The sequence below is a fragment of the Heterodontus francisci genome, chromosome 6 (assembly GCF_036365525.1).
Source record: "Heterodontus francisci isolate sHetFra1 chromosome 6, sHetFra1.hap1, whole genome shotgun sequence".
In the NCBI taxonomy this organism is placed as follows: Eukaryota; Metazoa; Chordata; class Chondrichthyes; order Heterodontiformes; family Heterodontidae; genus Heterodontus; species Heterodontus francisci.
The window spans coordinates 8,708,157-8,724,642 of record NC_090376.1 but is presented as its reverse complement, the minus strand read 5'-3'; the positions used below and the strand labels follow the sequence as shown (position 1 = coordinate 8,724,642).

General features: G+C 43.9%; 1 protein-coding gene across 4 annotated transcripts in view; it reads right to left on the bottom strand.

Moving 5' to 3' along the window:
• rsf1a (remodeling and spacing factor 1a) overlaps nt 1-16,486 on the bottom strand; it is a 112,346-nt gene that overhangs the window by 11,464 nt on the left and 84,396 nt on the right. For 2 of the 4 annotated variants that reach the window (XM_068033067.1, XM_068033069.1), the window contains exons 12-15: nt 13,479-13,546; nt 11,872-12,079; nt 9,060-9,250; nt 2,222-2,407 (exon numbers count right to left, since the gene is read on the bottom strand). In XM_068033067.1, the coding sequence (XP_067889168.1) occupies nt 2,222-2,407; nt 9,060-9,250; nt 11,872-12,079; nt 13,479-13,546 (653 nt within the window). The remainder of the gene's footprint in view (nt 1-2,221; nt 2,408-9,059; nt 9,251-11,871; nt 12,080-13,478; nt 13,547-16,486) is intronic. The other 2 variants (XM_068033068.1, XM_068033070.1) reach the window with 2 other exon arrangements.

The window sequence follows — 16,486 nt, the reverse complement described above, 5'->3', positions numbered from 1 at the left end:
CCTACTGCTTCCCCTCCCCTCCGCACTGCCTCCCCCCCGCAATCCGTGCTTTTTTCATAGCCCTGAAATTTTCTCCTCTTCAAGTATTTATCCAACTCCCATTAGAAGATTACCACCCTTTCAGGCAGTGCATTCCAGATCATTGTGCCTCACTTACTAGTGGATATTAGACATTGCAGGGTCCAAAGTCCAAGACTAGACATGTGACATGTCCAGTCTGCTTGATAGTATTTGGACACTGGACAGTGTAATTAAAAAGCAATTTTGTGCCCAGGGAGATTAGTGAAGCCTTTCACAGGTTGCTTTCCTGTCATTGTAGAAGTCGTCACAGAAGTGGGGGGGTGGGGGCGGGCGGGGGAGAGGAAATCACAACTGCTGCAATTGGTGTGCAAATTACAGGCAACTAAAAAAAGTTCATGGAATAATAAAAAAAACATAGATTTACTTCACTCTCAGTAGTGTTTTAGACCCGATCCTTGAATTACTGGATCTCAGCCAAGGTAGTAGCAACACGACTCGTCGATAGGATGAGATGAAGTTAGGTGGAGGAGGTTCATGTGCAGCACAAAAACACTGGTGTAGACCAATTGGGTCGAATGGCTTGTTTTTGTGCTGTAAAATTCTATGTAATTCCGTGTCCACAGGCTTGGAGAATGGGGGGAGCAGGGGGGTTATTAAAATTCACCCAGGATTCCTACTTCCAACCCAGTGTCCGTGTTAGAAAGCAAAGGCACAAGTGTTAGCTGAGAGAACAAGTGGTCTCGATTGTGATGCCTCACAGTGATAAGCAACCTGTTGACACTCGCTTATTGTGCTCTGGTTTGAAGGTTGGCTGCATGCTGCCAGAAGCCAGTGGCTTTAAGAGGGGAGGGGAAAGAAGAGGGCAAATCTGCTGCTCTTTTTAGGTTCCTGAAATTGGCTTTCCTGCTAATTGAATGAGAAATCACTCCAAAGACTGCAACATTGCGCTCTACAGCCAACAGTGAGGGAGAGATGGCATAACAATTCCTTAGAGAGTAAAAACAGAAGTGTTTAAAACATACCACTAAACTAACTAACTATCAACCCACAACACTTATCAGATGGTTTACTAGCTGTTTACAATGCTCTCGGTCTCCAGAAAATCTCTCAGTTGACAAAATGAACTATCTAGAAGCAGGAATTGGTTATCTGGCCTATTGAGCATTGTGCTAACCACAGAAGTACAATCTTTTTAATCCCAAATCTCTGCCGTTTCTCTATATGCTTTAATTCCCTTACTGCAAGCCAAGTCTCTTTTATAAACACTGCTATTGATTCTCTAATTATAACTATTTTGGGCCAGTGTGTTCCACATCCTCACAACCCCAGATGTGAAGAATTGTTTCCTTGATTTTCTTTCAACCAACTCAGCTCAAATTCAAAGACTATAGCATAGAATTACCCATCAGAAGCAGTTGGCCATTAGCAAGTAATGAGCTCAAATGATGTAAGATGCAGCTTATGATTCAACAGGCAAGTGTGCTACATAGGAAGAAGGAACAAGAGTAGGCCATTCAGCCCCTCGAGCCTGTTCTGCAGGACCAGCAGCAAATGCCAGGGAACCCAAAAGAGAGGGAGGCTGGAACTGCACAGCACCTGAAAAGACAGGTTGACATTTTCAGGAATTTGTGTTTTTATTTAAAGTTATGTGTTAACTTTTTTGAGTGTAGTTAACACTATGCAGCAAACTGCCCAGGGAGGCAGTGGAAACAGATAATCTCAGGGAAGCTGCAGTTATTCAGCAGGTAAGGCAACTAAGGAGGATTTTGAAGTAAAGCAATGCATGGAGCCGTGGATGACACATAAAATCTTCAGCCACGTCCACAATGATTTTGTATATCTCAATCTGTGGCTACCCAACAGATCTGGGCATTTGGATTGAAGATATCAGTAAACAGATATCAGTATTAAAAACGAAGACTTCCAAGCCCACAATATTCTAACAGGACAGACCAGCAGATTAATACAACACAAGTGCAAGTTAGAAGTAAGCTGCTTTAATGGCTGATTAACTATGCCTGGAGCTGGGTGGGGTGGGGGGGGCTGGGGTGGTGGTGGGCACAGGTTGGACACACCTGGAACAACACATGGGATTTTCTGAAATGGAAAATGTCTTGTCCAGTACTGTGCGTTTGAATCACAATCGCAGCCCATGGATAAATGAGCTAAAGAACCAACAGAGGGAGACTGATTTTCTTACCATCGCTCATTGTAATGTATAGTCTACGTTTGTGTCCCCTAAGTCTTTCCTTTCTACTCGCACCACTTTTCATAGATTTCTCAGATTCAGAATCTTCTCTGTAGTTCACTTTTTTAGCCTGATTCCGCTTTGATCGCCTCCTCCTCATGTCCAGCACGTCACTGTAACAACTTGACCCTTCACTCTCTGCAGAACGGGAGAGGACCGTTAGCAAACCAAGCACTCAACAACCACAAGAACCTCACACATGAGGCAGAAGACTTTTTACATTAAAGGAAATAACTAGTAAGCTAGCAGCCTTAAAACAAAATCTTACTGCAGCTGTCTCTAGTTCCAAGCCCTGTTCTTTTTGAACCATTATTTACTAATTTCGATCATAGGAAAAGAAGGTTTCTGATGCAGAATTTACAGTGCTGTTATACACTGTGTGCCTCAGCTTGTGTAGAGCACTGCGATTCAGTCATGAGACCAAAGTCATACTCCCAGTTACACCATACAGATACCATGCGGTGATGTAGTGCTAACGTCACTGGACTAGAAATCCAGAGGCCCAAGCTAATGCTCTGGGTACACATTCAAATCCCACCATGGCAGCTGGTGGAATTTAAACTCAATTAATAAATCTGAAATTAAAAAGCTAGTCTCAGTAGTGGTGACCATGAAACCATTGTCGATTGTTGTAAAAGTCTATCTGGTTCACTAATGTCCTTTAGGGAGGGAAATCTGCCATCCTTATCCAGTCTGGCCTACATGCGACTCCAGACCCACAGCGATGTGACTGACTCTTAAATGGCCCAGAAAGCCACTCAGTTGTACCAAACCTCTAGAGAAAAGTCTACCTATATCACATGGACTGCAGTGTTTCAAGAAGGTGGCTCATCACCACCTTCTCAATGGCAATTAGGGATGGGCAATAAATGCTGGCCTAGCCAGCAACCCTCACATCCCATGAAAGAATAAATAAAAATGTAGACCTGTGCATGAGTGTCATTTGTCAGAAGGTAAAATTTTAATGTTGGGAAAGATTCCATGTTTCTGTTCTAAAAGTTATATGCATTAAAAAGTCTTAAAAGTACCATCAGACAGTGCAATGAGTTTTTAAAACTTGGTTCCAATTCAGACTAGTTTTGGACAATGCCCACTGTAGTTCCAAGTCGTGTAAACTACTCAAGTGCATTTGGGAGCTTGATCAGATAAAACAATGAACAACATTTATATAGCACCTTTCACAATCTCTTTAGCACTTTAGGGCTAATGAGGTACCTTTGAAGTGTAGTAATCGTTGCAATGTAGAAAATATGGCAGCCTATTTGCACATAGCAAGCTGTCACAAATAGCAATGAAATAATGACCAGATAATCGTTTATAGTGATTTTGATTGAGGGATAATTATTGTCCAGAACACTGCTTCAAAATATAGTGGCCCCAGGTATCTTTTTTACATCCACCTGAGAGTACAGATGGACCCTCTGTTTAACATTTCATCTGAAAGGCTATGCCTCCAACAGTGCAGCAGGCCCTCTGGAGTCAGTCTAGATTTTGTGGGTCTCACAACCTCAGATGCAAAAGTGCTAACCACTGACACTTTTGAACCAGACAAACTTTGCCTGACCACCTCTTCCCCCACATCTGAATTGGGGCGGCACAGTGGCGCAGTGGTTAGCACCGCAGCCTCACAGCTCCAGGGACCCGGGTTCGATTCCGGGTACTGCCTGTGTGGAGTGAGTTTGCAAGTTCTCCCTGTGTCTGCGTGGGTTTCCTCCGGGTGCTCCGGTTTCCTCCCACAAGCCAAAAGACTTGCAGGTTGATAGGTAAATTGGCCATTATAAATTGTCACCAGTATAGGTAGGTGGTAGGGAAATATAGGGACAGGTGGGGATGTTTGTTGGGAATATGGGATTAGTGTAGGATTAGTATAAATGGGTGGTTGATGTTCGGCACAGACTCGGTGGGCCGAAGGGCCTGTTTCAGTGCTGTATCTCTAATCTAATCTAATCTCCTTAGATTTTACATGGGAATTACTTGCTGCCAAAGCTACCCCTTTGACCAAGTTTTTGGTCATCAGTCCTACTATATGCTTATGTAGTTCAGTGTCAAATTTTGTTTAATAATGCTCCTGTGAAGTGCTTTGGCACACTAAAATAAAAGTAAAAATACTGCAGATGCTGGAAATCAGAAATAAAAACAGATTTTGTTCCAGTCCGACTCAGGCCCCCTCCCCCAACTCTTTTTCCGGTACATGGATAATTGTATCGGTGCCGCTTCCTGCTCTTGGCCCGAACTGGAAAACTTCACCAACTTTGCTTCCAATTTCCACCCTTCGTTCACCTTTACATGGTCTATTTCTGACACTTCCCTTCCCCTTTCTCGACTTCTCTGTCACCATCTCTGGGGATAGGTTGTCCACTAATATTCATTATAAGCCCACCAGCTCCCACAGCTACCTTGATTACACTTCCTCACACCCCGTTTCCTGTAAGGACTCCATCCCGTTCTCCAGGTTTCTCCGTCTCATCTGTTCTGATGATGCAACCTTCCACAACAGCTCTTCTGACATGTCTTCCTTTTTCCTCAAACAAGGATTCCTCCCCCACTGAGGACTGTGTCCGACCCATTTTCCGCACTTCTGCCCTCACCCCTTCTCCTCCCTCCCAGAACCGCGACAGGGTTCCCCTTCTCCTCACTTTCCACCCCACCAGCCTTCACATCCGGAGGATCATCCTCCGCCATCTCCAGCCCGATGTCATCACCAAGCACATCTTCCCTTCAGAATGTTGACGGAGGAAGGGATCATTCGCTCCGCGCCACCCTGGTCCACTCCTCCATCACCCCCGACACCTCGTCCCATTCCCACGCAATTGCAGAAGGTGTAATACCTGCCCTTTTACCTCCGCTCTCCTTACCATCCAAGGCCCCAAACACTCCTCCCAGGTGAAGCAGCAATTTACTGAACTGCCTTCAATTTAGAATACTGTATTCGCTGCTCACAATGCAGTTGCCTCCATATTGGGGAGACCAAACGCAGATTGGGTGATTGCTTTGCGGAACACTTCCGCTCAGTCCAAAAGCATAACCCCCGGACTTCCAGTCGCTTGCCATTTCAATACCAAACCCCACCCCCCACCCTTATGCTAACATTTCTGTCTTTGGCCTACTTCAGTGTTCCAATGAACATCAATGAAAGCTCGAGAAGCAGCACCTGATCTTTCGATTAAGCACTCTACAGCCTTGTGGTCTGACCATTGAGTTCAATAACTTCAGAGCATGATTGGCCTTTTTTATGTTTTTATTTTATCTTTTAACCAGGTGCCTGTTTTTCAAGTAGACCGACCTATTCATTATTCCACTCTCTCTGGACTAATGCTTTTGCTTTCACCACAAGTATTAACACACCCTTTGCCTTTGTCCAATGACAGCTTTGTTGTTTAATCTCTCCTGCCCTCTGCCCTATCAGACACCTTCCCTTTTGTTCTATTCTCCACTACTCCCCCACCCCCTTCACTTGCTTAAAACCTAATTCTTTTCTAACCTTTGCCAGCTCTGATGAAAGGTCACAGACCTGAAACATTAACTCTGCTGCTCTCTCCACAGAAACTGCCAGACCTGTTGAGTATTTCCAGCACTTTTTGTTTTTATTTCAGTGCTTCAGGACGTTTTACAATGCCAAAAGCGTTACATAAATGCAAATTATTGTGAATTCATTAATCCCCCCCTTAGAAGACTGGATAAAAACCTGTCATTTAGGTCAGGAGAGGGAACTTAAACTGAAAACATTAAAGAGTCTCAGCCATGCTAACACTACTTCATGCTTTGTCCCTCAGACTGTCTGCTATCAGAAACACAAGTCTGTCACGGTTCAAGGAAGCGACAGCCAAGACTTTTTTTTTTACATGGAATATGAGAATCGCCAGCAAGGCTAGCATTTGTTGCCCAAACTCTAGTTGCCCTTGAAAAAGTGGTGGTGAGCTGTCTTCTTGAACTGCTGCAGTCCATGTCATGTACGTACACCGACAGTGCTGTTAGGGAGGGAGTTCCAGGTTTTTTGACTAAGGATAGTGAGGAACAGCGATAAATTTCCAAGTCAGGATGGTTTGTGGCTTGGAGGGGAACATGGAAGTGGTGGTGTTCCCATCCGTCTGCTGCATGCATCCTTCTAGGTTGTAGTAGCTGCTGGTTGGAAGGTGCTGTCGAAGGAGGTTTGGCAAGCTGCTGCAGTGCATTTTGTGTATGGTACACACTGCTGCCACTGGTGGTGGAGGGAGTTAATGTTTAACGTGGTGGATGGGGGTGCAATCAAGCAGGCTGCTTTGTCCTGGATGATGTTGAGCTTCGAGTGGTGTTGGGAGTTGCACTCATCCAGTCAAGTGGAAAGTATTCCACCACACTCCTGATTGTGCCTTGTAGATGGTGGACAGGCTCTGGGGAGTCAGGTGAGTTATTCACCGCAGAATTCCCAGCCTCTGACCTGCTCTTGTAGTCACAGTATTTATAGGGCTAGTCAAGTTAAGTTTCTGGACAATGTAACCAGGGATGTTGGTGGAGGATTCAGCGATGGTAATGCAAATGAATGTCAGCTAGTTAGATTCTCTCTTGTTGGAGATGGTTCTTGCCTGGCATTTCTGTGGCATGGATGTTACTTGCCACTTATCAGCCTAAGCCTGAATGTTGTCCAGGTCTTGCTGCACGTGGATACAGTCTGCTATCTGAGGAGTCCCAAATGGTACTGAACACTGCATCAGCGAACATCCCCACTTCTGACCTTATGATGGAGGGGAAGTCATTGACGAAGCAGCTGAAGATGGTTGGGCTTAGGACACTTCACTGAAGAACTCCTGCAACAGTGTCCTGGGGCTTAGTTGTTTGGGTTCTTCCATTGCACTAGGTATGACTCCAACCAGTAGAGAGTTGCCCCCAGATTTCCACTGACCAATTTTGCTTGAGTTTCTTGATGCCACACTCAGTCAAATGCTGCCTTGATGTCAAGGGCAGTCACCCTCACCTCAACTCTTGAATTCAGCTCTTTTGTCCATGTTTGGACCAAGGCTGTAATGAATTCTGGAGCACAGAGGCCGTGGCAGAACCTAAACTCAGCATCAATGAGCAGGTTATTGCTGTGTAAGTACGACTTGATAGCACTATCAACGATACCTTCCATCACTTGCTTCAAAGTCAGTGTCCCTTGGAGTAATGAAACAAGCACTTCAATGTTAAGGTGCTAGGACTCAATTTTCCAGTACTATTGCTTAAAATGAAAAATAAAACTCAAATTAAGTGTAAAAACTTAACTTGCAACTAAAATTTTTCACAATCTACAACTAGAAGTGGAAATGGTGTCAGGAAAACCCTATATACCAAATGGGATATATTAATTTCATCGGTTGGAAACTTACCGTAGACTTTTAATGAAAAAAACCTTACAAGTAACTTTAAAGAAAAAACTAGCAGCCAAGATGGCCACTGCCATTTACATCTGAAGTACCAGGAGGTTGAACTGGAGACAAAAAGTCTAACAAGCCAGCCAGGACAATGGCTTGCTCTGAGTGATTAAATTACCTCAAATGGCTTCATTAGCACAACAGTCAAGGCCATCCCCTCCCACCGACTTTATAAGAGACAACCCCCTCCAAGTATGAATGGACACCCTGGGGCATGTAGAACCTTGAATTTTATTAGAAGATTCCAGAAAAACCACATTAGAAACAAAGGAAATTGAGAACCATGTGACCGCCTATTCATCTCTGAAGAAACAAGCTTTGTTACACAGACAAGCAAACAGGCGGTAAGAGTGCATAACAGCACAGAAGGTTGCTGATCCCCGGTCTTTCTCTCTCTTCTCTCTCTCTCTCCCAAGAAACCATCAAGTGAAAACCATCTGTGACTGGGAGATCCTCCAAGTCTACACACCGCTACAGCCAGCAACCAGGGGAAGAGAGCCAACTACAAACTCTGCCTTCAGGAAAACCCTGAGCAAAGCAAGCCAGCCAAAATACACTTTGACCAGCGAGGACTTCAAGAATACAGCTGCGGCCGAGGACTACTGGATCACTCACTTTACAGAATGTATTTAAATTCCATTTATTCTGGACTTTAATCTAACCACCAAATCTATTTTCCCTCCTGTAATCTACTTGCATGTGAGAGATTCTCATGTGTATTTTTAAATTGGGTTAGAGTGTTAAGTATAATAAACTTACCTCTTTCTTGTTTAAACTCAAGAAAACCTGTCCGATTGGTTATTTTACAATCACAGTAAAGGAACAAGGTAAAACACTCAGAGGTGGTAAGCACAACCACTGTTTAAAAGGAATAAACCCTGTTGCAGTTAAATAAGAGAAAGGGACAAGAGGGGAGCTTGAGATCCTCTCCTCACCTGGCCTTAACAATGGTTACAGAGTTGAATACTAAGCCTCAAGACAGCAGAAGCCCCCAATCTGTAAGTAGTTGGCCGATCTCAGCTGGGGTAGAAGTAGAAGCGCCAGAGATGGCCTTCGAACTTCTGAGCTAGGGAATGAAAGCAGAAATCAAATAGGATTCCTAATCAACCGACTGGATACTGCACTTAGTGGACTGGCTAGGATGCCCTTTAAAAAAAAAGTGGCTGCACTTCAAAAAATACTTTGTTGGCTGTAAAGTGCTTTGGGATGTCCTGTGGTTGTGAAAGATGCTATAGAAAAGCAACTCTTCTTTTTAAAATCTAGCCTCACACATGCTGGTAACTGTGGAACACAGACTCAGCAAGAGTCAGCAACTTTAGCAGAGCAGAGGAGGAAATCTGTGGGGGGGTGGCGGGGGGAGGCAGGGGAGAAAAAATATCTAGAGGCAATGAAACACTTTGTACCTGCATGTTCTCCTTCATCCTCATCGTCATCCGAATATCTCTTAACTTTTCTTCCTCTCAACCGCCAACTCCGCCTCATTGGTTCCACATGTTTTCGGTGTCTTCCTCGCCGGCGTACTCCAAAACCCTCATCATTTGAGGCCTGGTCTGCCTCGCTATCCCGGTCAGAGATCTCAAACTCTTCTTCACTGCTAAATGGAGAAACATTTGTTTTTAAAAAGAGCCACTGCTTCATTAACTATGGTTCATCACTGGAACGCTATGGTACACAATTTCCTTTGAAAGACATTAGCCACAAAACCAGAAAAAGTTTCAAGAAGTGAGATTATATGGAAGTTAGATTGGCATGTGGACATAAAGCTTTGGTATTTTTGCTATTACTGTTTATTTTTCAAGCATAATACTTGCTTGAAGACTGGATGGTGCATTAAGTAATGATACTGGCCATTCATGTCTACAACTTGGGTTAAAACCCAGATAAATGGGATGAAAGGCCTCTTAAGATCCCATCTGAAATGAATTTGTGGGCCCTAAACCCAAAATAGGCAATGTAACAAGAGCAGGAGAGACCATTCAGCCCCTTAAACCTGCTCTGCCAGTCAATTAGATCACGGCTGATCTGTACCTCAGTTCCATTTACCCATCTTAGCTACATATTCCTGGATACCCTTACTCAACAAAAAAAAAAAATCTCAGTGCTGAAAACACCAACTGTTGGAAAATTGGGGAACAGAATTCAAGATTTCTACTGGTGTGTGTGGAAAAAGTGCTTCCTGATTTCCCTTCTAAATGGCCTCTAATTTTACAAATATGCCCCCTTACTCTTGATCCCCCGCTATCAGAGGAAATACTTTCTTTGTATCTACCTCATCGAATTCTTTTAATATTTTAAATAATTCAGATCACCCTCAAACTGCCATTCTCAAGAGAATCATCTCTGCAAGACCTCATGATGTTGGTGTGGAAAATGCAAAGACTAGTGAACCTTTCTTGAGGTAGGGATTGAAGCACATTGTTTAGGTAAAGTGGAGTATTACTCTCTTGAATCATGTCTTATCTAATTCAAGTATGCTTCATGCAGAGAATAGTAAATTCCATTCCCTAACAGTAATACACCTGACCTGATGGGCACAGAACGGGGTAGATGCTGAGAGACTGTTTCCCCTGGCTGCAGAGTCTACAACTAGGGGACATGGTCTCAGGATAAGGGGCAGCTATTTAAGTCTGAGATGAGGAGAAATATCTTCACTCAGAGGGCTCTTTGGAATTTTCTACTCGAAGGCTGTGGATACTCAGTTGTTGAGTATTTTCAAGTCTGAGATCAATAGGTCTTTGGGCATGAAGCGAATTATGTAGAGGTTCAACGACGATCTTACTGAATGACAGGACCATACGTCCACTCCTATTTCTTATGCTCCTTAAATTATATTTGGCAGTTTCTAGTCAGCATTGTGCTTTAATCTTTTCTTTTTCAACCTAAAAGGGATATACATTTACCCTTCGTTAGTAGCATATTCGCTGACGCTATTGCAGTCTGATGATCAAAATTGTGAAATCTGCAATGCAGACTATGCGAATACAGTTCCAGATTAATACCCAGTTAAACCTGGCTATACGGAGTTACACAGTTATATCTTGCTCCTTCAAGGAGATGGACTGGTTCTTGACCAGGGCAGAGATTACATCGTAGAGAAGGCAGGCTTTTGTTTTTAAAAAAGATGAAACATGGTTCACATATCTTCTGGGCTGGTTTTGTTGGTCTAAGGAGGGTTCGAGAAATTTTCCAGATTATTTTTCTCTATCAGCCCTGGGTTTTCTCTTTTTTTTGGCCCTCCCAGGATATTACATGGCTGTGGATGGTGGGTTTGGGGAGAATGATGTTGGGGAAAGTTTTAGTCATGATTCTCTGGCTATCAGCAGTCTTTTCCTGCTCACCACTTTTGTATGTTCATAGTATCAGGGCAAAGAAAGCAGCCATATGGCCCATCGTGAATTTGCCAGCTCTTTGAAAGAGCTATCCAATTAGTCCCACTCGCCTGCTCTTTCCCCATAGCCCTTCAAATTTTTCCTTTCAAGTATTTATCCAAATCACTTTTGAAAGCTATTCTAAACTTCTTCCTCCACCCTTTCAGACAGTGCATTCCAGATCGTAAGATGGCATTAAAAAAAAGTCTCATCTTCCATTGTTCTTTCGCCGATTATCTTAAATCTGTGTCCTCTGGCTGTCGTCCCTCTTGCCAGCAGAACCAGCTTCTCTTTATTTATTCTGTCAAAGCCCCTTATCATTTTGAATACCAATATTGAATCTCCCCTTAACCCCCGTGATCGAAGGAGATCACTAGATCGATCTTTTTATTCTGGGAATGTGAACGACACTGGCAAGGCTGTATTTGCTGCACATCCCAAATTGCTGAGACTAAAAAGGGTGAGCCTTCCCCTTGTAACTGCTGCAAAGCACTTTGGAGATGGTGCTAGGCGCCTGAAGAGGAGTCACTTGGAGTATGCATCAGGGGCTTATTGAGCTGCCTTCAAAGGAGGAGGGGGGACTGAAAGCTGCAGAGTGGGAGATTACATGGAACAACAGCACAGAAAAAGGCCATTCACTGCAACTAGTCAATGATAGCATTTATACTCCACATGCACTTGCTCCAATTCCATCTAACTCGCTCAGCCTTTCAGTGTATCTTTCTATTCCCTTTTCTCTCATACTCGTCTAGTTTCCCTCTGAAAGCATCTATGCTATTCGCCTCACACCTTAAACACTCTCTGAATGAGGGTGGAGAGGGTAGAAAGAGAAGGAAATAAACTTCACCTTTCACTTATCTTGAACTCCTCCTCACTCTCTTCATCTTCAAGTGTGCTATCACTGTCAAGGTCATTCAGTCTTCGCCTTTTCTTGCGTCTACAGGCAGCTTCACGTGGTGGTCGCTTGCTCTCTTTAGACCCTGCGAGTATAGTGGAGATATCTTTCCCCAGGGATTGTCCAGTGATATTTGCCATGTCTTTGCCTCTTCCAGCACCTATTAGAATAGTACGCATAACAAAAAGCATATAATGTCAAATGTAACTTGGCTCAGAGTAAAGAAGCTGACTTTCCTTTCCTACATGACTTCAACAGATTTTGTTCCAACAAATCACAGGAATAAAATTCAAATCACCATTAAGGAAAATGAAATAAAGTGACTTTCATTTGTTCAAAATGGAAATGCTCTAGCCCGAAAGGCAGTCCCACTGAGGTTGAAAAGTGCAGCTGGGGATATCAGATGTCAAATATTCAGTTAGGTAATGCTAAGCTGGGGTTTGAAGATAGTAATGAGGAACGGAAGACTGAGGGAGGCAAAGGATATTACAGTTTTGCAGTCTTGGAGAAATATAAGTTACAGAAGGAGATGATGAATGTAAGAATATAAGAGCCGAAATAGGCTCTACAGCTCTTCCATTCAATAGGATCATTGCTGATCTTCATCCTCAACTCCACTTTCCCACTCTATCCCGATGTCCCTTGATTCCCTTAGTGTCCAAAATCCATCTCAGTCTTGAATATATTCAATGTCTGAGCATTCACAACCCTCTGAGTAGAGAATTCCAAAGAATCACAGCCCTGAGAGAAGAAACTAGGGCGGCACAGTGGCGCAGTGGTTAGCACCGCAGCCTCACAGCTCCAGGGACCCGGGTTCGATTCCGGGTACTGCCTGTGTGGAGTTTGCAAGTTCTCCCTGTGTCTGCGTGGGTTTTCTCCGGGTGCTCCGGTTTCCTCCCACAAGCCAAAAGACTTGCAGGTTGATAGGTAAATTGGCCATTATAAATTGTCACTAGTGTAGGTAGGTGGTAGGGAAATATTGGGACAGGTGGGGATGTTTGGTAGGAATATGGGATTAGCGTAGGGTTAGTATAAATGGGTGGTTGATGTTCGGCACAGACTCGGTGGGCCGAAGGGCCTGTTTCAGTGCTGTATCTCTAATCTAATCTAAAACTGCTCCTCATCTCAGGCCTAAATGGTCAACCCCTTATTTTGAGACTGAGACCCCTAGTTCTAGACTCCCCAGCCAGGAGAACATCCTGTCAGAATCTAATGATTAGCTTTCCTTTTAACACAATTAGGATGCATGAAGAAGGATGAGACTCCTCAAATATTCTTTTCTCATTGGATTCCAGTTCTCAACTGTCCTGCTCATACTGTAGGAGCACCTCTGAAATTGGGCATAATGTGGCCAAATTCATGTCGTCATAACTTGCTAAATGAAGGTGTGCCTGGCACTCCATTCTTAACAACCTGCACTGTGTATAACAGGTAATATCTGGTACAAAAAGAAACCGATTAGTCACATGTGAAGGAAGAAAAAGTCAGACACACTAGACAGAATGGAGGTACTGGGAAAGGAGAGGGAAGAGGTGAAAAAACCGACGTGTGACAATGACCTTTGCCCTCTGCCTCCTGTATGTCTTCATGTATTGCTTCATCAATTGCATCATCAAAGTCATCGAACCTGCAAGATAAAAAAAAAAGAATTGCACTGAAGTCTGATATTCGGACTATTCATAAATCTATTGCTACACAGAGAAAAGCTTCAGGTTGAGAAACAATGGGCTGGATTTAACAAAAAAGGTCCTGCTGCTGGGGCCAAAAACAGGTCCCGAGCCCGCGCATGGTGGGAGACTGAGGGCCAATTAGAGGCGGCTGCTGCTGAGGTGGCAGGGAGGAGGAGAGGGTGCCTCCATGTTGAAGGGCAGGTAAGTTCTTAAAATGTGCCGGGGCCAAGTATGCAGACCCCAGCAACTGAGGGATGAACTCTCGAGTGGTGGCGTTGAGTTGCAGGGGCGGTCATTGCCAACGGGGAGAGGGGGCCCATCTGTGGGCTATGGAGCGGTCATAAAGGAAACCCCTTCCCGGGAACCCACTGGGAGGCTGCCTCAATATAAGAATATAACAACATAAGAACTAGGAGCAGGAGTAGGTAATTCAGCCCCTCGAGCCTGCTCCGCCATTCAATACGATCATGGCTGATCTCATCTCAGCCTCAACTCCACTTTCCTGCCCATTCTCCATAACCCTTCAACCCATTACTAACTAAAAATCTATCTCCTCCTTAAATTTACCCAATATCCCTGCATCCACCGCACTCTGGGATAGCGAATTCCACAGACTCACGACCCTTTGAGAGAAGTAATTTCTTCTCATCTCTGTTTTAAATCTACTACCCCTTATACTAATACTATGACCTCTCGTTCTAGATTGCCCCACCAGAGGAAACATCCTCTCTATGTCTACTTTGTCAATCCCCTTAATCATCTTATATACTCAACTAGATCTCCTCTCATTCTTCTAAACTCCAGAGAGGAGAGGCCTAAACTGTTCAATCTCTCTTCATAAGACAAACCCCTCATTTCTGGAATCAATCTAGTGAACCTCCTCTGAACTGCCTCCAATGCAACTACATCCCTCAAGTAAGGCGAACAAAACTGTACGCAATACTCCAGGTGCGGTCTCACTAATGCCTTGTACAGTTGCAGCAACACATCCCTACTTTTATACTCTATTCCTTTAGTAATAAATGCCAAAATTCCATTTGCCTTCCTTATTACTTGCTGGACCTGCATACTAGTTTTCTGCGATTCATGCACGAGGACACCCAGATCCCTCTGCACCAAAGCACTCTGAAGTTTCTCTCCATTGAGATAATAATTTGTCTTTCTATTCTTCCGACCAAAATGGATAACCTCACACTTATCCACGTTAAACTCCATCTGCCAAATTTTGGCCCATTCACCTAAGCTATCCATATCCATTTGCAAATTTCTTATTTCTTTATTGCAACTTACTATCCCCTCAATTTTAGTGTCATCGGCAAAATTGGCGACAGTATCCCTGCATCTAAGTCATTAATATAGATTGTAAATACTTGGGGCCCGAGGACCAAACCCTGTGGCACCCCACTAGTTACATCTTGTCAGCCATAAAAAGACCCATTTATCCCGACTCTCTTGTTTTCTGGTGGTTAGCCAATCCTCTATCCAAGCTAATAAATTGCCCCTAACCCCATGTGATCTTACCTTGTGTATTAATCTTTTGTGCGGCACCTTATCAAATGCCTTCTGGAAGTCAAGATATATTACATCTACAGGATCCCCATTATCCACTTTGCTTGTTACAGCTTCGAAGAACTCTCGCAAATTAGTCAAACACGATTTACCCTTCATAAAACCATGCTGACTCTGATGGATTGCGTTTTGACTTTCTAAATGTCCTATTACTTCCTTAATAATGGATTCTAACAATTTCCCAACGACAGATGTTAAACTAACTGGTATATAGTTTCCTACTTTCTGCCTCCCTCCCTTTTTAATAAGGGCATTAGATTAGCTTTTTTCCAATCCACTGGAACCTTTCCTGCATCCAGCGAATTTTGGAATATTGTAACCAATGGATCCACTATCTTCGCTGCCACTTCCTTTAAGATCCTAGGATGTAGGCCATCAGGCCCTGGGGACTTGTCTGCCTTCAATCCCAATAGTTTGCTCAGTACTTTTTCCCTAGTGATGACCATATACCTGGCGGTCTCCCCATGCAGCAACTGAGCGGTAAAATGCCAGCGGGGGCAGACATGGCTGTTAATTAATTGGCCAATCAACTGAATTAACTGGCTGCCCACTTCTAGTTGGCGGGCAACCATGCCACTGCTGTTCCTGCTTCTGGGAATACACCGTGGCAGTGGGAAGATGTTGGACTTCCCTCCCGTCTCGCAACCCATGTCCAGACGGCAGGTAAAACTGCGGTCAACGTTTGTAGAACAGGGAAACTAAGAGCCACCAGCTCCCTGCAAGAGTTAAAAAAGGACCTTTAAAAAGACACCAAGTCACATCACAAGACAAAGCATTTGTATGTTCAACGCATCAAGCCACAGTGTTCACGGACTGTGGACACAGCAGCCTTGATCAGTGAAATGATCCTTTTGTTATACCACCATTTATGCTCTTAACTAGCTTAATCCATCAACAATGGCTACACGGAGCAAACCACTCAGCACCAAGTATTTAATGGTGCCAGCTAAAGGATAGGCACTCCACGAATTTGACCATTGTGACAGCAGTATGGATAAGCTAGGATGTAGCAACAGGAGCAAAACATTTCTCATAGCCCAGTAATATGGTCAGGTAGGCCACTTGCCTGTCCTCTCTCACTGTTGTCCCTCAGAAGACTCATGTCCCCAAGGAATCTTCACAGCCTCTTCACAGCCCACTTGACTGAAATGAGATTTAGTGGCCTTTCCCCTTTTCTCCATTTTTCCATCCAGCAAGACAATGTGGAATGTAATATAGGGCAATAACCAGCCTCCAGAGCAATACCTCACTAAAGCAACAAGCGTGCTGTTCACAAACCCTTCCCGTCACATTGTGGTGGGGCATGGCAGAACATTTCTGAATGTGAC